Here is a 25,761-nt window from a genome sequence, read left to right as displayed (position 1 = left end):
CGTGGAACAGATCCTCCCTCACGGCCTCAGAAGGAACCGACCCTGCCGACACCTTGATCTCGGACTTCTAGCCTCCAGAGCTGGGAGAGGATACATTTCTGTTGTTTAATCCACTCAGCCTGAGGTCCTTTGATTCAGCAGCTCTAGGACAATCATACCCTAAAGTTAGCTATAAGGATGCTACGTACCTATGTGACCAACACCCAACACAAACCCTGGACACCAAGCCTTGGCTGAGCTCCCCTGGTTGGAAATACTTTGTGCGTGTTGTCACATACGGTGCTGGGAGAATGAGTTAAGCGCTGTCCACATGACTCCACTGGGAGAGGATAATTGGAAGCTTGCTTGAGCGTGGTCTCTCCTGGACTTTGCACCTTTTGCTTTGCTGATTTTCATCTGTATCCTTTCACTGTAATGAGCTATAACTACGCATATAACAGCTTGACTGAGTTCTGTGACTCCTTCTAGTGAATCACTGAATCTGAAGGAGTCTTGGGGACCCCCCCCCGACCACACCTGCCAATTTCAATCAACCTCTATATCATCCTCCACAGCCAGGTACCAGATGCTATGAATGTCTCCCTCACCATGTATTTTGCCAGTTTCAAAATCTTTATATGTCCATCTTTTCATAGGATGCTGTGTCTCTCTGTTTATTTAGTCTGCTTTTATGTCCTTCAGCAATGGTTTGTAATTCTATATAATTATTATTATAGACAGGACACATGTTTATTTTATTTTGTGTTGCTATTAATCAAGAGTGTGATTTTTTCCATTATATCTTCTAACCTGCTATTAATTGTATAAAGCAAAACAAGAGCTTTTTTTATGTGTTAGTATTTATCTTACCTTCCCCTTATTGTTGAACTGTCTTATTTTTCTGATATCCTTTTAGTTAATTTATTGATTCATTTAGATAAAATCAAATTATGATAGTTTTCCTTCTTCCTTTCCAATACTTAAACCACTGTTCTCACCTTACTGCACAGGCTAGCATTGCTAGAAAAATGTTTACTACTCTTACAGCATTTCAATTGTAATTTTCCGTTGCTCAAATCCTTTTGGTGACTCCCCACTACCTATAGGACAGACCCCCAGTTCCTGGCATTCAAGGCGTCCCACGGTTTGACCTGATTTTTTCTCCTTCTCACCCGAGGGCTCTCCACTCCACACACCCCAAGGTTTCCCTTCTCTGCTTGCTGCTGATGTTTCCTGTCATATCACAGGTGCCCACTCCCTTTCTCTGCCCAGCTCCAGTGAATGCCAGGACCACGTGTCTGTGTGTGAGGGGCACAGTGGGCCAGAGAACCAGCACTTGAACCTGGAAAGGGGACACAGCCCAGAAAACAGGCCAGACAGGCAGACTGACCACAGTGGGCCTCATCGGAGCCGTCAGAGCAGTCCGCTGTGTCATCACACTCGGGGTTCACCTTGGTCACACACTGGCTGTTCCCGCAGGAAAAGGCATTCCCTGGACAGCGACCTGAGGGCAGACAAGAACCGCGTTCCTGACCTCACTCCATCTCTCCCGCCTGCTCTCCACGCGGAAACTCTATAGAGCGTGGAAGGCATCTCTTCTCTGCTTCCTTTTCTCTGAATGTTCCTGAAATAATTTTCTCAGAATTAGTACAGAGATGTAACACATGAGAATGCTAGTCAGCACCGGGGCCAGGGCTATGCAACCTAAGCGTATGTGTGCCATGTACGTACTTTTACATTTCTATCAGCCATGTTTTATTTATTTATTTATTTATTTATTTAAATTTATTTATGTATTTTTTGGCTGCATTAGGTCTTCACTGCTGTGTGTGGGCTTTCTCTAGCTGCAGCGAGCGGGTGCTAGTCTTTGTTGTGGTGCGCGTGCTTCTCATTGCAGTGGCTTCTCGTTGCAGAGCACAGGCTCTAGGCGTGCGGGCTTCTGTAGTTGTGGCACGTGGGCTCAGTAGTGGTGGTGCGCGGGCTCTAGAGCACAGGGTCAGTAGTTGTGGTGCACGGGCTTAGTTGCTCTGTGGCATGTGGGATCATCCCGGACCAGGGATCGAACCCGTGTCCCGTGCACTGGCAGGTGGATTCTTAACCACTGCACCACCAGGGAAGTCCCACCATGTTTTTAAAAAGTAAGAAATAGGGGGACTTCCTTGGTGGCTCAGTGGATAAGACTCTGAGCTCCCAGTGCAGGGGGCCTGGGTTAAATCCCTGGTCAGGGAACTAGATCCCACATGCATGCCACAACTAAGAGTTCACAAGCCACAACTAAGGAGCCAGTGAGTCGCAATTAAGGAGCCCACGTGCCGCAACTAAGGAGCTGGCAGGCCACAACTAAGGAGCCCGCCTGCTGCAACTAAGACCTGGTGCAACCAAATAAATAAATAATTTTTTTTTTAACGTAAGAAATAGGTGAAATTAATTTTTTTAATTGTAATAAAGTACACATAACATAAAATTTGCCACTGAAGTGTAGGTTCACATTTGGGGCCATTCTCTGGGGGGGCTGTCCTGGGCACTGTGGGATGTTGAGAAGCATCCCGGCCCCACTCACTGAATGCCAAGAGCACCCCCCATCGTGACAACCACAGATGTCCCCAGACATCACCCTGTGTCCCCTGGGGGGGCAGGATCACCCCTAGTTGGGGACCATTGATGTAAAGCTAAATAAATGTATCTGTAGATGTGTCATGAGCCGTCTGGGAGGAAAGTCACCAAAATAGTAAAAGCAATGAGATTCCAGGTAATACCTACTCTTTTTTCTTATTTTTCCCCCCAAACTGTTTTTTGTCTTTTCTTTTAATAACAACTTTCCATCACTTAAAAAAACCAAAACAAAACAATAATGCCTTCTCTTAATCATGCTTGGCTCTGAATAATTCAAAGTGCCTCATTTTTAAATCGTTTGCTCACACAGATATACATTCTTTTTCATATTCTTTTCCATTATGGTTTATCACAGGATATTGAATATAGTTCCCTGTGCTATACAGTAGGACCTTGTTTATTCATCCTATATGTAATAATTTGCATCTGCTAACCCAAACTCCCAATACTTCCCTCCCCCACCCCCCTCCCCCTTGGCAACCACACGTCTATTCTCTATGTCCATGAGTCTGTTTATGTTTTGTAGATAGGTTCATTTATGTCATATTTTAGATTCCACATATAAGTGATATCATATGATATTTGTCTTTCTCTGTCTGACTTACTTCATTTAGTATGATAATCTCTAGGTTCATCCATGTTGCTTCAAATGGCATTATTTCATCCTTTTTTATGGCTGAGTAGTATCCCATTGTACATATATATACCACATCTTCTTTATCCATTCATCAAAACATACCTGATTTTAAGTCTCTTTCTGTCAGCGGCCCCTTCTGGCTTCCTGCAGCAAAATGGAGAAGAGATATAAGCTCATTTAGCGAGCACTGAGGTTCTTTGACAACATCGTAATGCAAAGCAGTGGTCTGCACTGTCCACCTGGGATCCACTTAAATTCTGACTTAAATCAGCAAAGATGAAATCAGATGAAATATTCCATTCCTCACGATAAGAGCTCAACAGCCGCGTGGGGCAGGTGGCTGCCAGAGTGGATGGCGCCGCCCCAAAACATTTCCATCCCCGCAGAAAGCTCTCTTAGTGCTGGCGAGGTTACTGAGACTCACTGAGTGTGTCAGGAGTGGTGGAGAGGGGACTGTAAATGTCCTGCAGGGCAAGGTCAAGGCAACAATTTTAAAATCTGAGCAGTCTGACCTCATGCCTGGCTCTCAAATCACAATGCAGAGCAATCTTAGAATTTTAGAGCATAACATTTACCCTTATTTCTATACCAGGGGCCAGGTGCCAAATCCGGCCCACCACTTGTTTTTGTAAATAAAGTTTTATTGATACACAGTGGTGTCCATTTGTTTATACAGTGTCTTTGCTGCTTTTGTGCTATAATAGCTGGGTGGAGCCATCTGGACAGAGACCCAATGGGTGGCAAAGATGAAAATATTTATAGGTTGCTGCCCCCTGGTATAGACCATAGAGGGTAAAGCAACGGGTATATGTTTCCTTGTCACCGAGAGGGGCGATTATGGAAAACCTCAAGTTTAATGCAACTTTCACTCGGCTCCCCTTCCTTAGCATGTCCCTCCGGTCCCTCCCAACGTCGCCCTGTCTCTGGGGCCACTCGCCTGTGAGCTGGGCGGACACGATGGTGCCATAGGGGGCCAGGGGGATGCCGCGGCCCTGCAGCCTCTCTCGGAGTCCCCGCTGCAGCAGCTCCTCCTCCAGGCCCGGGCTCGGTGTCCGCAGGGCCGGCTGCATAAAGTGCAGCCGAAAACGCACCAGGATGCTGGCGTTGCCCTCCCTGCAGGGAGGACACTGGCCCTTGAGAGGGAGGGCGCCTCTCGGCTGGAATCTTCTGCAATCTCTCGGGCAACCACCAAGCTTCCTCCACCCCCAAGGAGGCCCCAACTCACCAGTAACTGAGCACCGTGCAGCCCACACAGCTGGCCTCCAACTCTGTCTCCCGAAAGCTGCTGACAAACTACAACGGAAACGACCGTAGCAAATGTGAGACCCTGCGGAGACTCCCTGTGGGGAGAGCTGGGAAGGGGGTGGAAAAGCATCTCCTCTTCAACTCCACGTGTGCAGCCAACTCACAGAACTAAGAGACAGGACAGGCATCTCGAAGTCGTGCCTATGAAAATATAGCTCCGCCAACAGATGATGGAGAAACCCCACGTGGTCCCTCCACACACGGGAGCATCGCTCAGCCATGAAAAGGAGAGAAGCCCCGACACTCGCTACAACGTGGACGGACCCTGCAAACACGATGCTCAGTGAGAGAAGCCAGACACAGAAGGACACACAGAGTGTGATTCCACTGATGGGAAACGTCCAGAACAGGCAGATCCACGGACACAGAGCGTGGGTTCATGGTTGTCAGGGGCTGCGGGAGAGGGGGAGGGGGTGACTGCTGATGAGGGCAGGGTTTCCTTTTCGGGTGATGGAAGGTTCTGGAATTAGAGGTGATGGTTGCACAGCTCTGTGAATGTACTAAATGCCACTGAATCAATCACTTTAAAAGTGGATAATTTTAGGGAATTCCCTGGCGGTCCAGTGGTTAGGACTCAGTGCTTTCACTGCCGGGGGCCAGGGTTCAATCCCAGTTTGAGAAACTAAGATCCCACAAGCTACGCAGCGTGGCCAAAAGAAAAAAAATAATAAAGAAAAGGATGATTTCATGTTATGTGAATTTTACATTAAAATAAAAAAATCCCGTGGCTGAGCCCACGTTGTGCCAGCAGATGCTACCAGGAAGGTCCTTGTCCTCCACGTGCTGTTAGGGTGACCACTGTCTGCGTCTCCTAGGATTGTCTCGGTTTGGGCACCGAAGGGCCCACATCTCTCCCCTCGGCAGCTCACGTCACCTACACATAGGGTGACCACGTAACCCCGTTTATCTGCTCTCCCAATGTAGTCACTGACAGCGTCCCTGTCCCCTGGCAGAATGTCCTGCTTAGGTGCTAAATCCCACGGTCACCATCCTCGCTCCCTAAACACACGTGATGCACGGTCACGCCTGTTCATTCGCCCGTCTAAAACACCCTTAATCCAATTTGCTTCTCTGAACCGCACCCTCTGAGTCCACATCCCCACTGCCCACACCCAGACCTGCACTGTCCTGTAGAACATTCCACAAATTTCCAAAATGTTCTACACCTGCCTCGCCCCATATGGCAGCCGCCGGCCATAGGTAGAAACTGAGCATCTGAAATGTGGCTGGTGCCACAGAGGAACTGATTTTCACATTTTGTTCAGTTTTAGTTAATTCACGCTTCAATTTCAAAACGGATACTTGATTCAGTCACTGGAAAATTCTTAACTATATTTGGAGCATCTTGGGTCTGTAAATGTTACACATTCTAAATATGGATGGAGTTTTCCCAGTGGAAGCTCAGTATCCACCCTGAGATGTGAGTGTAAAAGACACACCAGGTTTGGGGGGCTTCCCTGGTGATGCAGTGGTTAAGAATCCATCTGCCAATGCAGGGGACACGGGTTCAACAGCTACTGAAGCCCGCGCGCCTAGAGCCTGTGCTCTGCAACGAGAAGCCACCGCAATGAGAAGCCCGCACACCGCAACTAGAGAAAGCCCGCTTGCAGCAACGAAGATACAACGCAGCCAAAAAATAAATAAACTTAAAAAAAAAAAAAGACACACCAGGTTTGGAAGCCTCAATACAAAGGAAAGAATGTAAACTATCTCATTAATACCTGCTTTATATAGGTTGATGACATGTTGAAATGATAACATTTTGGATATTCTGGGTTAAATAAAATGTATTATTAAAAATAATCTTACCTGTTTCTTTTTACTTTTTTTTTTTTTTAATTTGGCTACCAGAAAATGTTAAATTACACATGGGGCTTCTGTTACATTTCTACTGGACCATGCCGCTTTAAGACACGGGATTGAGATTAGCAATACGGCCCATGTGCTGAATTAGAATCATTGCCTGTTTTTGCACAGATCATGGACAAGAATGGTTTTTACATTTTTAAATGTGAAAAAAAACCAAAGAAAAGTATTTCATGGTGCATGAAAATGGTATGAAATGCAAATTTCAGTGTCCATAAATAAAGGTTTATTGGCACACGGCCACGCCCACTCATCCATGTCATCTATGGCGGCTTTCAGGCTACAACACAAGGCCCAGCAGTCAAGACAGACTCTCTGGCCCCCAAAAGCCAAAAATACTGACCATCTGGCCTTATGGGGAAAGTTTGCTGACTCCTGGTCTAGATGATGGTGACTCCTAATTGTCCCCCTGCTTCTCTCACATCTTATCACACATTTAAAATGAATCCTTGCCTTTCCCTTAGGATAAAATTTAAAAGTCACCTACCATAAAAACTCACCTTTTACAAGTATGGGTTTTAGTATATTCACAGAGTTGTACAACCTCATCACAATTTTAAAACATTCTCATGACCCCAAAAGAAGCCCCATTCCCATCAGCAGTCACCCCCATCCTCTCCCCAGCCCCTGACAACGAGGAATCCACTCTCTGTGTCTGTGGATCCTGTTCTGGACGTTTCCCATCAATGGAATCACACACTGTGGGTCCTTCTGTGTCTGGCTTCTCTCACTGAGCATCATGTTCTCAAGGTCCGGCCACGTTGTAGTAAGTGTCAGGGCTTCACCCCTTTTCATGACTGAGTGATGCTCCCATGTGTGGAGGGACCACAGTTGTTTATCCATCACCTGTTGATGGACATTTGGGTTGCTTTCACTTTGGGGCTGTTATGAATCACGCTGCCATGAACATTCGTGTACAAGTTTCCGTGTGGACTCATGGTTTTGTTTTTCTGGGGCAGACACCCAGGAGCGGAACTGCTGGGTCAGATAGTAACTCCATTTTTAACCTTTGGAGAAACCGCCAGACTGTTTTCCACAGTGGCTGCCCCTTTTCATATTCCCACCAGCCGCGTAGGAGGGTTCTGATTTCTCTACCGAAATGCAGTTTACAACCTTTCAACGTGGCCTACGGATCCTGCAGCAGTCGGTTCCCATCGAATGCTACCCTCCCCTGCATTCTGGAATGCATCAGCCCTGCCCTGGTCACCCCATGGGGCCCCCTCCCTACCTCAGAGCCTGCCTGGTCCTCCCATTGCTCTGCTGCCTCAGTCAGAGCCCCTGGCCGCCCACTTAGCCCCCCCTGGCTCCCAGAACCCTCACCAGCGTTTCCAGAGTGGGTGTCAGCGTGCGGTAATAGTCTGAGGTCTCCTGCTGCAAGCTGGGGGCAAACCGGATCCCTCGCAGCTCAGCTGTGTGCTCCACATTGACACCCTGTGTAGAGAGGGAGGCTGCGGACAAGACCAGGGCCCCGTGAGAGCGCCCACCTGCAGGGGCAGGGCTCAGCCAAGCCGGCCTCCAAGGCCCCCCATCACCCTGGGGCGGTCACCCCCAACAAACGGGGGGTGGGCTGACTTCCCGAGGGTTGAGTGATTATTAACAGTGCTCCCTTATCAGCTCTCACCCATCACCCACCCGAAGGCCCCCAGGTACACAAAGCCCCAGGCAACCCCAGGTTTCCTTAAGGAGAGGACTGGATCCTAGCCAAAAATGGCTGAAATGGCCTCAGAAGGAAGACCTTCCCTCGACTTTGGGACAAGTCCCACCTCCTCCCTGGGAAGGGGCACCAAATACCCCAGGGGCACAGCCAGGGGTACCAGGACCCTCGAACCCCGGCCCATGACACCACCCTCTGAATAATACAGTTTCCAACGGTTGTCAAAAGTACACAACAGCAAAGAACAGTCATAAAATGTTGTAAAGAATACAAGCCCTACATGATCCATGAAGACACGTGTTTCTAACTGTCGAAAATATGTGAGACTGGCAAAGGGGTCCATCAGTCAAAAATGATCATAATTGCAAAATTAAAAGACTAGAAGTAGGGAGTTCCCTGGTGGTCCAGTGTTTAGGACTCAGCACTTTCACTGCCGGGGCCTGGGTCCAGTCCCCGGTCGGGGAACAAAGATCCCACAATCCATGTGGTATGGCCAGAAAAAAAACAAAGAACTTAAAAAAAATTTTTTTTAATTAAAAAATAGAAGTAGCAGCCACCTACACTGTGAAAGCTGGCTCCCAGCTCTATTTATTTGAATGAATATTCAACCAGCTCAATATTTAGATATTTGTTTATTCAATAGATAGAACAAGTAGTCTAAAGTAATTCTAAAATTGGTTTGTTTTCTCATGAAAGGAACTAAAAAGAAAGAAAACAAGAACCCTGCTGTGTAGACCCATGTGCTTATGTTCTGGGCCCCAAATAAGCCTCACACTTACCCTCTGAAATAACCATGGGCTCACAGGCAACTGGAGAAACAGCCCAGCAAGGGCCTGTGTAAAATTTTATACTTCCAAATAAAATTCTGAGCTGTCTGCGAAGGGGACAAATTTGAATTGTAATTTAAAAGTTGTTTTTAAATTTTAAGTGCTTCTTAGAGCCTTCCTCAGTTTCAGAGGTCCTGCTGGAGATTTTATCTACCTGTTATCCCAAAATGTAGCTGTGCTTCTAGACTGGAGGTGTGCAACTGTCCCCTGTCTCTCCCTAGCGTGAGGACATATGGACACACGGACACACGGACACACACACACACACACACACGGACACAACACACCCACCCACCCCACACACCCACCCACCCCACACACACGGAGCCCAATTTTCATGCACTTCACCCCACAGCCACTAGGGGGCCTCTGTCAGCCGTGCCAGGCTCTGAGTTATTCCAGATAGTCACAAATATATATATATATTTAAATATATTATATATAAATATATCTTAAATATATTTTAAAAAATACATTTTAAATATATATATATTTAAATATATATTTAATATATAAATATATATATATATCCCACATTGGATCACCAACTTATTATTTTGCCACGTGACAGCATTTTCCCCCCAAACTGCCAGTTACCATGATCATGTCAAGGACGAAAGGTGACCTTTACATCCCCACACAGAACTAGCAAGCTCATCTCAGAAAGAGCCCGGTCCAGAGCAGGGCTGCCTAGCAGAACTTCCCCTGATGATGGAAGGTTCTAGATCTGAGCATCCCCTGCAGGAGCCACGAGCTACTCGTGAAATGTGGCTGGTGGGGACGGAGGAACTGGATTTTACCTGTTATTTAATTTAAGCTGATTCAGTCTAAACAGTGCTGGGGCTCAGGGCTACCACGTCGAGGTGTGGGACAGCCCTGGAATTCTGTGGAGGCAGGGCTCTGTGGACCCTTCCACTGAGATAAAAAGACCTTCCTTTGTGTGTTTTTATAACTCAGCCTCACAGCATTCACCACAGGTCATCATTTTGTATGTTTCATTGTAAATAATATGAATGTACATTAGAAGCAAATATGAAGTGGGAGCCACTTTTGACTGTGGGAGGTGGGAAAGTCAACGACTGCTCACTTATACTTTTGGGGACTTTTCAAATTTCTCAAGGGTTTTTATTTTTATAAATTTATTTATTTTTTATTTTTGTTTTGGTTGCGTTGGGTCTTCGTCGCTGTACGCGGGCTTTCTCTAGTTGCGGCAAGCGGGGGCTACTCTTCGTTGCAGTGTGCGGGTTTCTCATTGCGGTGGCTTCTCTTGTTGCAGAGCATGGGCTCTAGGCAGGCGGGCTTCAGTAGTTGTGGCGCGTGGGCTCAGTAGTTGTGGCGCACGGGCTTAGTTGCTCCGCGGCATGTGGGATCTTCCCGGGCCAGGGCTCGAACCCGTGTCCCCTGCATTGGCAGGCGGATTCTTAACCACTGTGCCATCAGGGAAGCTCCTCCCAAGGGTTTTTAAAACGTTCATTTCCCTACTGGTCTCCATTTCACCCTGGTTGTGAATCTTCATTAAGCAACTAAGACCCAGCGCAACCAAATAAAAAATAAATAAATATTTAAAAAACCAAAGTCAAATACATGGTATTAAAAAAAAAAAGAACCCCACTGGTGGGAAACCTGAAATTCGCAGGTATTGCCTCGACACCCAGGCACCCACCGCCTAGCCCAGAACTAAGTGCAGCCATACTCAGCACCCGGTCCCATCACCTTGCTGTTGGGTGGCCTCTGTGTACTGCACGCTCAGCTCTTTGCTTTGGGACACTTTTGAGCCACTCCCAGGAGTCTTAGTGCAAGCTGCCTGCTGTGTGGACCCGTGCAAGTCCATGGCCACTCACCCACGAGGACTCCCAGGGTGACCATGACGATGCTGGTGGCCACCATGGCCGAGAGGGCTGTCCGGCAGCATGCGGCGTCTGTAGCCTGGATGTCCTTGGTTGCCCTGGGCACCAGCTGTAAGTCACCGGCGGTGGGCTCCATGGCTCCCAGACGTGGGGACGACAACCTGGAAGCCAGCAGAAAACAGACAGAAAGAGGAGGTCAGAGCTGGGGGCGTTTCTCTTTCCCTAAGCAAGGGTCTTCCTTGTGCAGACGTGACAGCCATCAACAGCGCCCTAGGCGTCGGGGGCTCCACGCAAAACATAAAAATGGATTCAACGTGATTGCTGGCTGGGCTGGCACACGTGGGATCCCCATGGGGCCCTTGCTGGGAAGAGTAAGTATGAGTTTCCTGCAGTTGCTGTAACAAATGACGACAAACCAGTGGCTTAAAGGAACACAGATTTATTATCTTACGGTTCTGGAGGTCAGAGGTCTAAATAATAGAAGGCTGTGTTCCTTCCAGAAGCGGCCGTCTGCAAGCCAGGAAGGGAGCTCCCACCAGAAACCAACACCGCCGACACCTTGATCTTGGACCTCCAGCCTCCAGAAGTGGGAGAGAAAAAATGTCTGTTGTTTAAGCTGCCCCGTCTATGATATTTGTTCTGGCAGCTTGAGGTGACTGAGACAATTGCACAGAGTCCCCACATACCTCACACCCAGCGTCCCTAATATAAAGTCTGGTACATGTGTCACAATTAATTAACCAATTTGGTTTTTTTTTTTGGCCGCACGGCATGCAGGATCTTAGTTCCCCGACCAGAGATAGAACCCGCGCCCCCCTGCAGTGGAAGCTTGGAGTCTTAACCACTGGACCGCCAGGGAAGTCCCTTAACGAACCAATATTGATACACTATTACTAACCAAAGTCTGCAGTGTATTCAGATTTCCTCAGTTTCCCCCTAATTTCCTCTTCTGTCGCAGGACCCCATCCAGGATCCCATGTGACAGTCATCACGTGTCCTTGTGACCTCTCTGGGCTATGATGGTTTCTCAGATTTTGTGATGCCCTGGGTAGTCTTGATATTTTGCGGAATGTCCCTCTTTGGGGGTCTGTCTCGTGTTTCTCTCATGGTGAGAGTGGGGTGAAGTGGGGGTTGTCTGGTAGACCCCCCCCCGCCAGGCCCCACCATCCACCCCTCCATCTCTGCTCATGGGGTGGCTGGAGCAGCCCCTCCACTCTTGGTCTGGGTGAATGTCTCCTCCTTCAGGAAGCCCTCCTGACCTCTTCCACCCCCAGCTACAGACCGCCCTCTGTCACATTCAGGGAGTATCCTCTCTGCAACCAGCTCTTCCCTGAGATTCCACATCCATCCATCCCCCTGGAAAATCCTCATCACAAAAGACTCACAAGACACTCAGATATTTGTTGAACGAATACGGCTTGTGGAATAGTCACCTGCATTGGGCTTTGGTTTCCCAGGTGTGCCCAGTCAGTTGACAGAACACAATCAGACCGTTTTCTAAATGCATTGTGGTTGGCAACACAGTCCCAGGGTGTACTGACCTCATCTTTTTTTTATTTTGGTCAGATCTCAACTTGATCTTTATTATTTTTTATTTATTTATTTATTATTTATTTTTGGCTGCATTGGGTCTTCGTTGCTTCACACGGGCTTTCTCTAGCTGAGGTGAGAGTGGGCTTCTCACTGCAGTGGCTTCTCTTGTTGTGGAGCATGAGCTCTAGGCGCTTGGGCTTCAGAAGTTGTGGGGCGGGGGCTCAGTAGTTGTGGCTCATGGGCTCTAGAGACCAGGCTCAGTAGTTGTGGCACATGGGCTTAGTTGCTCTGAGGCATGTGGCATCTTCCCTGACCAGGGCTTGAACCCGTGTCCCCTGCATTGGCAGGCGGATTCTTTTTTTATTTATTTATTTATTTATTTATTTATTTTTGGCTGTGTTGGGTCTTCGTTTCTGTGCAAGGGCTTTCTCTAGTTGCGGCAAGTGGGGGCCACTCTTCATTGCGGTGCGCGGGCCTCTCACTATCGCGGCCTCTCTTGTTGCAGAGCACAGGCTCCAGACGCGCAGGCTCAGTAGTTGCGGCTCACGGGCCTAGCTGCTCCGCGGCATGTGGGATCTTCCCAGACCAGGGCTCGAACCCGTGTCTCCTGCATTGGCAGGCAGATTCTCAACCACTGCGCCACCAGGGAAGCCCGGCAGGCGGATTCTTAACCACTGCACCACCAGGGAAGTCCTGACCTCATCTTAAAGGTAAATGTCTAGTCCAGGGTTGGCTGGCCTCACACCTTGTTTTTATAAATAAAGTTTTATTGAAACACAGATATGTCCATTTGATGACATCAGTGGTTCCCAACTGGGAGCAATTTTGCCCCCAATGGTGACACATGATGATGTCTGGAGACATTTTGGGTTACCGCGACTGGGGGTGCCCCCGGCATTTGATGGGTGGGGACCAGAGATGCTGCTCAACACCCACAGTGCCCAGGACGGCCCCACACAGAGAAAGATCCAGCCCAAGATATCAGTGGTGCTGAGTCTGAGAAACCCAGAGGTATATATTATCTTTGGCTGCCTTCGTGATGCAATGGTGGAGTTGGGTGGTCAAGACAGAGACTGATCTGGCCTGCAAAGCTGAGCGTATTTACTCTCTGGCCCTTTAGAAACATTCGCCCATCCTGCATAAGGCCATCCCCAGCTGATGAGTCATCACTAACGCTTTGATGTGGAAGAGGATTTGCGAATATGAACGTCAGAGTTTGCCCTGGTGTCACAATGCAGGTGCTCGCAGAGCAGCCTTCTCCTTCTGCTGGCGGCTCACTCTCTTTGGGGTGGTGGATTCACCCCAGGGTGGCCCACAAAATACTGCACCGCGGTAAACTGGCCCACTAAGCACAACCTGAGAGCTCGTCAGCCCCTGAGAGATGGAAGGAACGCCATGGCAGACAGAATCCAAGATGGCGGCCATGACCTGAGGCCCTCAGTCCTGCAACCACAAGGAACTGAATTCTGTCCACAATCCTGTGAGCTGGGAAGTGGATCCTTCTCTAGTTGAGACTTTGGATGAGACGGCAGCCTCGACTGACACCTTGATTGCAGTCTTGTGGGAGACCCTGAGCAGCAGACCCAGTGAAGCCGTGCCCAGACTCCTGACCCACAGACACCAAGAGGTAATAGGTGTGTGTTGATTTAAGCCACTAAGTGTGTGGTAATATTGTTTTGTGGCATAGAAAGTAAATACAATGCCACTTCACCCATTAAATGCTACTTGAAAGTCAACTGTTGGGTTCGTTTTTATGAGTCTGAAAATTTTGAGCATTACGTTGATTCTCCGTCGTAACAGTTAACTCTATTTCTTTGTTTTTTAATCTCTTATTAGGGAGGATGCAGGGTAAGAATAGCTGTGTGATCTAACAACTCTGGCATCCAGCTTCCTCCTCTGTCAAATGGGCAGAATGCAATGCCTGCCGTCTGGTTGATTTTTCCTCTCCACGATCCAGGATCTCAGGATCTCAGTTCCAAGAAGCAGGCTGAGCTCTGGCACTTTTGCCTCTGAAACTTCTCTGGGTCAAGAGCCAACAAATTCACTTCAGGCTGTTGATTTCTGCTACTTGCCACTAAAAGAGCCTTGAATGTGTTAAGCCATCCCCAGCCCCCTGCTGGATAATTCTCTTCCATTCATGAGACTTGAACAGACCTTTACTCCAAACCCAGCACGTTCTCAGCCTGCAGAGAAGCTTTTTTTCTCCAGAGGGGATGAATCACCTTTACATCTCTGTAGAGGTGGATCTCATTACCACCCCTCTGCCTCTGCTCCCCGCGGGATGCTGGTCCAGCGTGGGTGGAGAATGATTCATACCTGGCCTCTGACACACTCTTCCCCATTTGAACACCACAGAGGGGGAAGTGGGGGGACAATCCCATTCTATTTCCCTTGACAGGGCTCCATGAAGGTGCCCACTCGGCCAGGTGCTTCTCTGGAGGGAGTAGAGCTGTTCTTGAGGCCTGTACAGATGAACGGCAGGCCTGGGTGTCAGATAAAATACAGTCAAACCTTCTGGTAACTGACTATACTGCCGAACTGAATGAATAAGCATTTTCAGAACTCTAATGGAAAACTGATGAATTCATAAAAGTGCTAACAAAAGATCAAGATAAAAAAAATTTAATTACATGGGACTGAGTGAACTGATGAGGATGATTATAATTTTTGTGACTTTCTGTTTGAATTAAAAAAAAAAAAATCCCACAAGGACTCAGAGTCAAAAAATATACAAATCAATTATCACTGCAAAGTAAAGGAGCTGTTACAGTGGAGGATTACTGGACTCAATGTCAATATTATGACATAGTATGAGTGTGTTTCGTGTTTGGTAATTGCAATCATTGTTGCTTTTGTTGTGGTCATCCATTTACAAAAAAAAAAACAAAAAACAGTCAAACTTGAATTTCAGATTGACAAGACATAAACAACCCTGTGATGGTTAATTTTGTGTGTCCATGGAGCTAGGCCATGGTGCTGGTTTCTGGTCAAACATGATTCTAGATGTTGCTGTGAAGATGTAATGAACATTTAATTAGTTGAGTTGAGTAAAGCAGATAAGCCTCTGTAGTGTGGGTGGGCCGTATCTAGTCAGTTGAAGGCCTTAAGAGAAAAGACCAAGGTTCCCCCCCAAAAAGAGAGAATTCTGCCTCCAGACAGCCTTTGAACTTGAGCTGCAACTTTTCCCTGGGTCTCCAGCCTGCCCTGCAGATTTCAGGTTTGCCAGCTCCCATGACTGTGAGCCAATTCCTGTCTCTCTGTCTGTCTCTCTGTGTGCATCTCTCTCTCCATTCTATTGGTTCTATTTCTCTGGAGAACCATGACTCATACAGTTGCTAATATGTCTTGTGCAAAATTTGGGACATACTTGTACTAAGAAAAAGAAAAGTATTTGTTGTTTGCCTGAAATTCAAATTTATCTGAATGTGCTGTATGCTTATTGTTATACCTGGGGCCCAGCCAGAATGTCCCATCCTATCAAGGTAACATGTCTCTGCTGGGAATAGCCACTCTGTGCCTCACTGCCACCGTCCAGAGTCAGCGAAAAAGGGGAGCTGTGCAGGGGTGGAGTGGGGGCGAGGCTGTACAACACTTACCCCTTTATTCTTACACTTGAGCTAAATTGCCTTCCGAGGAGCCAGAGAATCTCTAAGAATCACTTGATGAAATGTTTTAGGGACAAAGACACCAAGATTCACTTCTGTGATTAGGGCTGGAAACTCAAATGTAGTGTATGAGCTCACTGACAGCACCCCCTACAAACACACACACTATGTTCATTCAACCCCAGACGATCCTGCCACCCCCCCCACCCCGTGGGTTTTCTAAGGATTCCTGTGTTCTCTAAATTGTCTTGTCATCACTGTCATTAGGGCACAGAAGGGGCCTACTGCTACTTAGCATTGAATATAGAAGCTCCATTCATTGTTTCCATCAATCCGATATTTACAAAGGGCCAGGCCTGGCTGCTCTGTGCTGGGTACCCAGCCCTGAATGAGACAGATGTGATTCTCAGCTCACAGAGCGTAAATCTTAGTGACAGAGACCCAAGTAAATTAAAATTGCGGCTACAATAAAGGCTGGAAAGGAGAGATGCATCCATGGGGCTTTGAGTCTCTGTAAAAAGGAAGCTTTGATCTAGACAGGGGGCCAGGGAAGTCTTCCTGATGGAGGGATGAGTTATTTGAGTTCTAAAGGATAAATAGGAATCCAGTAAGTACCCAGTGGAAGCAACAGATGTCCATGTAGTAAGAACAAAATATGTAAAAGCCCTGTGGCAGGAGGGAGCAAGTAAGGGCCACCTTAGAGGAAGTGTGCCAGTCAACTACTGCCATGTAACAAATCACCAAGACATAGCGGCTTAAAACAATGCACATTCATTATCTCATGGTTTCTGCAGGTCAGGATTCTGGCATGTTTTAGGGGGTCCTCTGCTTCGGGTCTCACTCAGCTGCAATCAAGGTGTTAGCTGGGGGAGTTCCCTGGTTGTCCAGTGGTTAGGACTCAGTGCTTTCACTGCCATGGCCTGGGTTCAATCCCTGGTCAGGGAACCAAGTTCCCACAAGCCATGCAGCACAGCAAAAAAAAAAAAAAAAAAAAAGTGTGAGCTGGGCTTCATTCTCATCCAGAGGCTCAAGTGGGGAAGGATCCACTTCTGAGCTCCCTGTTGTTGCTGGAATTTGCTTCCTTGTGATGTAAGGCTGAGGTCTCATTTCATTGTTGGCTGTTGGCCCAGGGCTGCTCTCAGCAACAGGGAGCTGTTTAGTTTCAAGCAAATTTAGAAAGCATTTCCAACTCCCATCTTGACACTCTCTCTCTCTAGATATCCTGCCAACACCTACAGTGACCAACTATCTCAGTTTTCCCGGGATTTCTCTGTTTTAGCCGCAAAAGTCCCACATCTCAGGAAACCCCTCAATTCCAGGCAGAGTCAGTTGTCACCCCACAGGCAACACCTAAACACAACCTGTCCAAAATTAAACTAATTTTCTTTCTCCAAACCTTCTCTCATCCACACAGTTGCCCAAGCCCTGAATTCTCACTTACAGTCGACCCTCCATATCCACGGGTTCTTTACCCACAACTTCAACTAACAGTTGATCGAAAATATTCAGAAAAAAATTCCAGAAAGTTCCAAAAAGCAAAACTTGAATTTGCCACATGCCAACAACTATTTACATAGCCTTTACATTGTATTTACAATATTTACACAGCATTTACATTGTACTAGGTATTATAAGTCATCTACAGATGATTTCAAGTATACAAGAGGATTGCATAGGTTATATGCAAATGCTAAGTCATTTTATATAAGGGACTTAAGCATCTGTGGGTTTTGGCATCCACGGCGGGTTCTGGAACCAATCCCCCTCAGATACTGAGGGATGAATGTAATTACCTCCATCATACCTTGTCCGTCACCAAGTCCTGCAGATTTTATATCCTGAATTTCTCTAGAATGGGGGTCATTAAACTTTTTCTGCAAAGGGCCAGAGAGTAAATATTTTCAGCTTTGCAGTCCCACAGTCTATGTTGTAACTACTCAACCCTACTATTATGTCATGAAAGCTGTACCAGGTACATGTAAACAAATGGGTATGGCTGTGTTTCCATAAACAGGCAATGGGCTGGAGTTAACCTCTGGGCCATAGTGTGGTGACCCTTGGTCTAGGATCCATCGTTTGTCTTTATCCACACTACCTAGTGCAAGTTGTCACCACCTCGAATCTGAATTATTGCAATGACTTGGACCCTCCACTTTATTATCTTCACTAGAGCCAGACTAAACTTTCATCAGGAAAACCCAGTTACTCCTCTGCTTGTAAGCAGTCAAACCCAATGGGTGGAGGACAGAAAAACAAAACCTTTCAAGAGAGACACACCCTCATCTCAGATTCTGCAGGATTCTCACAGATAAAAGCATGCTAAGGATAAGCTCCCAACCTCAAAATTGCAAAACACACGAGGGAAAAAGCCACCATCAGGAAGAATCAGCAGACACAAAAAGGCACTACTAGACACTGAAGACATTCAGAAAGTGAAACTATCTGAGATTATAAAACAAGTATGCTTAAAATTCGTTCAGACATAAAATAATTGAAAATATGACAAACGAGCTCATGAAAAAATGGGTACAACTTTTAAAAAAATGGAAGTTCTAGCAATGAAAACTACAGTCATTAGGATTAAATTCTCAGTAGATGGGTTAAACGACAGATACAGATCAATAAAAACTAAATGACTCAGAAGATAGATATGTTACCCAGAATGCAGCAAAGAGAAGTAAAAAGATGGAAAACCTGTGACAGAAGTTAACAGATACAGGACACAGAATAAATGGAAGGCCCCACTGTATATCTCACAGGGGTTCCAGAAGGAAAGACTAGACAAAGGGAAGAGAGGAAATATTAGAAGAGAAACTAATTGAGAATTTTCTAGAGTTGTTGAAAGACATGCATCCTGAGATTTGAAAAGCACCATGATCTACAGAATAAAAACAAAGAGAAAATTATAGAAGTAACCAGAAAGTAAAGACAGGTTATCTATAAAGGAAGGCTGATTCAGAGTGATAGCAGATTTCTTGGGACTTCCCTGGTGGTCCGGTGATTAAGAGTCCATGCTCCCGCATGCCGTAACTAAGAGCCCACATGCTGCAAGTGAAGATCCTGCGTGCCACAACTAAGACCCAGCACAGCCAAATAAATAAATAAATGGATAAATATTAAAAAAAGAAAAAGAGTGATAGCAGATTTCTCATCAGAAACAAAAGAAACTGGAAGGGAGAGAATAATATCTTCAAATTGCTGAGAGGAAATAGGTCAATCAACAATTATATGCCTAAACCCATTTCGTCAAGGAAGAGAATGTAATATAGACATTTCTAGGAAAAGACTTAGAAACTTAACCACTAACAGACCTTCACTGAAAAAGCTACTAAAGGATGTATCTGGGGAGGAATAAAATTGAATTTACAGGAAAGATGTAAAAAGCAGGAAGCACTGTGAGCCCAGAAACTGGTGAACATGTGGGAACATCTAAATAAGCATTATGTATATAAAATAGTAATAATGACCAATTAGGGATGGATAAAAACCAAGGTTGAAATAGCACACAAGATGGAGGGGATGATTGCAGTAAAAAGACATTAAGGTTCAGGGACTTCCCTGGTGGGGCAGTGGTTAAGAATCCGCCTGCCAATGCAGGGGACACGGGTTCGATCCCTGGCCCAGGAAGATCCCACATGCCGCAGAGCAACTAAGCCCGTGCACCACAACTACTGAGCCTGCGCTCCAGAGCCGCGAGCCACAACTACCGAGCCCGCGTGCCACAACGACTGAAGCCCACGCACCTAGAGCCTGTGCCCCACAACAAGAGAAGCCACCACAATGAGAAGCCTGTGCACCACAATGAAGAGTAGCCCCCGCTCACTGCAACTAGAGAAAGCCTGCGCACAGCAACGAAGACCCAACGCAGCCAAAAATAAATAAATAAATAAATAAATAAATTTTTAAAAAAGACATTGAGTTTCAGGGGAGACTACTGACAAATTCCAAATCTGTTAAGTGAAGCATTCATGATAACATTTTAAGGGTAACTTTAATAATAGAACTAAAATGGATGACTTCCAAAAAAGTATAGTGAAAAAGATATGAAAGAAAAAGGGAGGAAAACAAAGAAAAAGAGAAAGAAAAAGTGCAAATGTACTAAATTTACAAGGTAAAAGACAGAATTTTTCAGGTTAGACTTTTTTTTTAAAGCTATCAGATGTTTTAAGTGGTCTCTTGCAAACAGTGAAAGTCACAAAATGGAAGAGATAAAAATTCTAATCTCATATGTACCAAATAGCAAGCTAGACACCAGACAATCTTGTTTAATGGAAATATATATTCATGGCATTAAAGAAGAAACTTACCTTTTTCAGGCACATATGGAATATTCGCAAAAATTAACCATACAGTAGCCACAAAGCAAGTCTCAACAAAACCCAAAAACTCTCTCAGACCACTTCTCTCACCACAGTGTGATTAAATGAGATGTCTAGAAATAACAAGAAAATTATGACTGAAAATCTAAAATCACTTCTAGTGAATTAATAATTCCAAGAAGAAATTATAGCTAAATTAATAAAATATTTAGAACTGAATGATAGTGAACATGCTTCACGTCAAAATCCCGGATGCAGGGACTTCCCTGGTGGTCCAGTGGCTAAGACTCCGCACTCCCAGTGCAGGGGGCCTGGGTTCGATCCCTGATCAGGGAACTAGATCCCAGATGCTGCAATGAAGAGTTCACATGCCGCAACTAAAGATCCTGCATACTGCAGCTAAAAGATCCCGTATGCCGCAATGAAGATCCTGCAGGTGGCAATGAAGATACCGCATGCCACAACTAAGACCCGATACAGCCAAATAAATAAATAAATATTTTTTAAAAATCCTGGATGCAGTCAAAGCAGCCCTTACAGGCAAAGACGTGGCAATCACCATCCACGTTATATCAAGTCGGACAGCTGGACAGGCATTGATTTCAATGCGGCAGTCACTGGGGTCTCGACCCTCTGTGGAAAGCACAAATCTCTAGGCTCGGCCCCCCCAACAGCATTCACTGCACTGAGGTCAGCTGCCAGGATCCTGGCATCCCCAGCAGAGAAGGCCACGTTTTCGGTTTTTCTGTCCCAAGCAAAACCCCATCTTTGCACAAGTGGTCCCAGGAGTACGCATGGGCCATCATACCTGCTTTCTCTTCTCTTAGTTTTTCCTTAAGAAGTGTCTGAGAAGGCAAATCCATCAGGAAGAGAAAGGGGTAGGAATTCAAGGGGGTAGAGATATCTCCTTATGGGGATGTGTAGTCAAAACTTTGGCCTTTGCCAATAAAATTGCCCTGTAAGCGAACTGGATTGTTAGGTCATCAGAAGGTTCTTGTGGGTTTCCTAATGAGCTACATAACCCATGCCCTATTTTCTCTGACATTTCCTCATATTCTATGACTTAATGACAAAACAATGGGAGGTAAAAAATAAAATAGGAAGAACATTCTAAAGACAAAAAGTACAACAACAAAAACGAACAAACAAAAAACCTTTGGCCTTTGCCTCTGGTTCTGGGAAGTGATCTCTGGGAGGCTGAGGTCAACCACGTGGACAGTCAATGAATCAGTTATGCCCAGTGAAAGCTCTGCACCCTGTAGCTTGGGGGAGCTGCCCTGACTAGCAATACTTCATGTGTGTTATCACACATCAATGCCAGGAGAATAATGCATCCTGAGTGCATGGGGAGAGGACAGCATCACTTCATGTCTGGTGATTCTCCTGATTCTGTGGCCTAATGTTTGTGTCCTCCCCCAATTCTTATGTTGAAACCCTAACCTCCCATGTGATGGTGTTTGGAGGTGGGGTCTTTGGGAGGTGATTAGGTCATAAGGGTGGGGCTCCCGTGAATGGGATTAGTGCCCTTATAAAGGGACCTCCCCCCCCCCAGAGAGCCCCCTGGACCCTTCTGCCATGTGAGGACACAGCAGGGAGACAGCCACCTACAAACCAGGAAGCAGGGCCTCACCAGACAGCGGACCTTCCAGTGCCTTGATCTTGGATTCCCAGCCTCCAGAACTGTGAGAAATAAACTCCTGTTGTGTATAAGCCACCCAGTCTGGGTATTCTGTGATAGCAGCCTGAAGGGACTCAGACAGCTGGACTAGCCCCGTGAGTCTCTCCCTTTGGTTGATCTTAATCGATAATCTTAACCCCTCTAACTGTTACAGTTAATCTTAAATCATAACTATGACTATGACAGCTCTTAGTGATTTCTGAGTTTTTCTAGTGAATTGTCAAACCGCAGGGTGGTTTTGGGAACCACCCCCCTTATTAGTTTCCTGTCATGACAAAGCACCATGAGCAGGGTGCCTTATATCAAGGGTTCCCCAACCCCTGGGCTGTGGACCAGTTCCGGTCTGTGGCCTGTTAGGAACCGGGCCGCAAAGCAGGAGGTGAGCGGCGGGCGAGCGAGGGAAGCTTCATCTGCCACTCCCCATTGCTCGCATTACCGCCAAACCATCCCTCTGCCACCACCGTCCATGAAAAAATTGTCTTCCACGAAACAGGTCCCTGGTGCCAAAAAGGTTGGGGACCACTGCCTTATATAACAGACACTTGTCATCTCCCAGTTCTGGAGGCCAAGAGTCAGAGGTCAGCGTGTCAGTCGGGCTAGCTCCCTCTGAAACCACGAGGGAGAATCTGTCTCAGGCTCTCTCCTGGCTTCAGGGGGTCGCTGGTGATCTTTGATGTCCCTTAGCTTATAGCAGCATCACCCCCACCTCTGCTTCCATCTTCACATTGCATTCTCCCTGTGTGTGTCTATGTCCAAATGTCCGCTTTTTAAAATTAATTTTTTTTGGAGTGCAGTTGCTTTACAATGTTGTGTTAGCTTTTACTACACAGCAAAATGAATCAGCCATGCATATACACATATCCCCTCCATTTAGGACACTACAGTGCATTAAGTAGCGCTCCCTATGCTATACAGTATGTTCCCATAAGCTGTCTACTTTATACATGGTATCAATAGTGTATATGTGTCAATCCCAGTCTCCCAATTCCTCCCCCCGATCCCTTTCCCTCTTGGTATCCACACATTTGTTCTCTACGTCTGTGTCTCTAATTCTGCTTGGCAATTAAGGTTTAAATAGAACTACCATATGACCCAGCAATCCCACTACCGGGTATATACCCAGAGAAAACCATAATTCAAAAAGACACATGTGGTGCTTCCCTGGTGGCGCAGTGGTTAAGAATCCGCCTGCCAATGCAGGGGACAAGGGTTCGAGCCCTGGTCTGGGAAGATCCCACATGCTGCGGAGCAGCTAAGCCCGTGTGCCACAACTACTGAGCCTGCACTCTAGAGCCCATGAACCATAACTACTGAGCCCACATGCCACAACTACTGAGCCCGTGCGCCTAGAGACCCTGCTCCGCAACAAGAGAAGCCACTGCAATGAGAAGCCCGCACATCGCAAAGAAGAGTGGCCCCCGCTCGCCGCAACTAGAGAAAGCCCGCACGCAGCAACAATGACCCAACTCAGCCAAAAATAAAATAAATAAATTAAAAAAAAAAAAAAGACACATGCACCCCAGTGTTCATAGCAGCACTATTTACAATAGCCAGGCTGTGGAAACAACCCAAATGTCCCCTTTTTATAAGGACAGCAGTTGTCTTGGCTTAAAGCCCACCCAAATGACCTCACTCTAACTTGATTACATTTGCAAAGACCCTATTTCCAAATAAGGCCACTTTCTGAGTTGCTGGGGCTTAGGACTCCAACATATGAATTTCGGCGGGGGGGACACAGTTCACCCAGAACATCTCTGAACTTGCAATTGATCTCAGAATCGAGGACAGTCCTGCGCGGAGACCGTGACCTCTGATCTTGTAGTGGGCCCTACCAGCCTCACGAAGGAAAAGAGTTAAAAAGACAGAGTTCACGCCCCCTAGGACGGCTATCATCAAAAAACAGAAAACAGCAAGGGTTGATGAGGATGTGAGGAAATCAGACCCCTCGTGCACTGGTGCTGGGAACGCAAAATGGTGCAGCTGACTGGGAAGCAGTCTGGACGTTCCTCAAAAAATTAAGCATAGAACCACCATACGCTAAAGCAATTCCTCTCCTGGGTACACATACACCCAAAAGAAAGGAAAGCAGGGTCTCAAACAGATATCTGCCCACCCATGTTCACAGCAGCGTATACACAATGGCCAAAGGTAGAAGCAACCCTAGTGTCCACTGATGGATGATGGATAAACACAATGTGGTCCATCCATACAGTGGAATATTATTCAGCCTTAAAAAGGAAGGACGTTCTGACACCTGCTACAATACGGACGAACCTTGAGGACATGATGCTCAGTGAGAGAAGCCAGACACAGAAGGACAAATACTGTCTGATCCCACTCACAGGAGGTCCTGGGGGAGTCACATCCACAGAGACAGGGAGTAGACGGTGGGGGCCAGGGGCTGGGGGAGGGGTGGGGAGCCAGTGTTTCATGGGGACAGAGCTTCAGTTTGGGAGGATGAGAAAGTTCTGGAGATGATGGTGGGGATGGTTGCACAACAATGTGAATGTACTTAATGCCACTGAGCTGTGCACTTAAAAATGGTTAAATGTTAAATTTCATGTTATGCATAATTTACCCCAATAAAAATAGATAGGAATTAAGAGGGAGAGGAACTGACATGCCAGAAGCGGAGGTGTGAGAAGGGAAAACTTCACAGACAGAAACATCCAGAACGTGGAGGCCAAGAGCAAGTATCTGTGAACAAATAAGGAAGCTTAGGAGAGGCCAGGCCACCCTCAGGGCCAGCCCCGCCCCACCTCCGAGTCCAGCAAACGCTGGGCTGGATGCGCGCCAGTGCATCTGTGACCCGGCCCGACCCCAACTCGGCCTCCTCGAAGGGCACAGAAACTTCACCCAGCTGTTGGCAAGCCTGGTGGAGTGCAGATAAAAATCAGGCTCCAAAATCTGCCTTGGAACCAAGCAAAGCTCAGAAAAGGCGGTGACTGTTTGGTCCAAAACATCTGACAGTGTCTCCAGGTCCTTCCACAGAAATGGCATTTTGCTTGGACACTGTGACAGGCAAGATAACATCCCCTGAAGACGTCCCCGTCCTGGTCCTGGGACCTGTGGATGTGTCATGGGGCAGAGGGGACTTTGCAGGTGGGGTTAAGTTGAGGCCCCTGAGATGGGGGTGACCCTGGATTCCCCGGGGGGGCCCAGCGTCATCCCAGGGTCCTTATAAGAGGGAGGCAGGAGGGTCAGAGGCCGAGAGAGACGGCAGATGCTGTGCTGCTGGCTGTGAGGATGCAGGAGGGGCCGCGAGCCAGGGATGCGGCGCCTCTAGAAGCTGGAAGAGGTGGGAACCGATGCTCCCCTTTCTTTGGGGGAAGAAAAGATGCCCCAGTCATGATGCCCCACCCATCTGGCCCCCAGCCCTGCCAATCACAGTAATCACCCCTCCATCCCTATTGATGACTGGTCCACACTGGACCCAGGCCTACCAATCACAGTAACCACCCCTCCACCCCCATCAGTGATTGGTTCACACTGGACCCAGGCCTGCCAATCATAGTACCCACCCCTCCAACCCCATCAGTGATTGGTCCACCCTGGACCCAGGCCTGCCAATCACAGTACCCACTCCTTCATCCCCATCAGTGATTGGTCCAAAGGATTGCATGACTGAAGTAGGCCAACCAAATTTCTTCCTTGAATTTCAGCAGTATAAAATTGCCACTTTGGTAGGCCAAAAACAACAGGACATGATCAATTTCATAGGGTTTAACTAATAATAGGAGGGAGGGAGCAGTCTTCTTCCCAGCGGGGCTCCTAAGCTGTCATGGCTAGGCTTGGGGCCATTGGCTGCCATCTTGGCCTTTAACAGGAAGGAGGGATGAGGTCAATCTGGAAGGAAGAGGCTGGATAGATGTAGGGGGCATAGCCAGGGAAGGACCTC

The 25,761-nt window shown here is 47.0% G+C and overlaps 1 protein-coding gene across 1 annotated transcript in view; it reads right to left on the bottom strand.

Annotated features, from left to right (window-relative positions):
- The window catches only part of TMPRSS9 (transmembrane serine protease 9), a 56,582-nt gene that overhangs the window by 19,429 nt on the left and 11,392 nt on the right, over positions 1-25,761 (bottom strand). The window contains exons 3-9 of the mRNA XM_036847393.1: positions 24,623-24,735; positions 10,723-10,889; positions 7,721-7,848; positions 4,455-4,522; positions 4,163-4,342; positions 3,332-3,369; positions 1,370-1,483 (exon numbers count right to left, since the gene is read on the bottom strand). Of these exons, the coding sequence (XP_036703288.1) occupies positions 1,370-1,483; positions 3,332-3,369; positions 4,163-4,342; positions 4,455-4,522; positions 7,721-7,848; positions 10,723-10,889; positions 24,623-24,735 (808 nt within the window). The remainder of the gene's footprint in view (positions 1-1,369; positions 1,484-3,331; positions 3,370-4,162; positions 4,343-4,454; positions 4,523-7,720; positions 7,849-10,722; positions 10,890-24,622; positions 24,736-25,761) is intronic.

The sequence above is a fragment of the Balaenoptera musculus genome, chromosome 3 (assembly GCF_009873245.2).
Source record: "Balaenoptera musculus isolate JJ_BM4_2016_0621 chromosome 3, mBalMus1.pri.v3, whole genome shotgun sequence".
Classification (NCBI taxonomy): Eukaryota; Metazoa; Chordata; class Mammalia; order Artiodactyla; family Balaenopteridae; genus Balaenoptera; species Balaenoptera musculus.
This window is presented reverse-complemented; position numbering and strand designations above follow the sequence as displayed.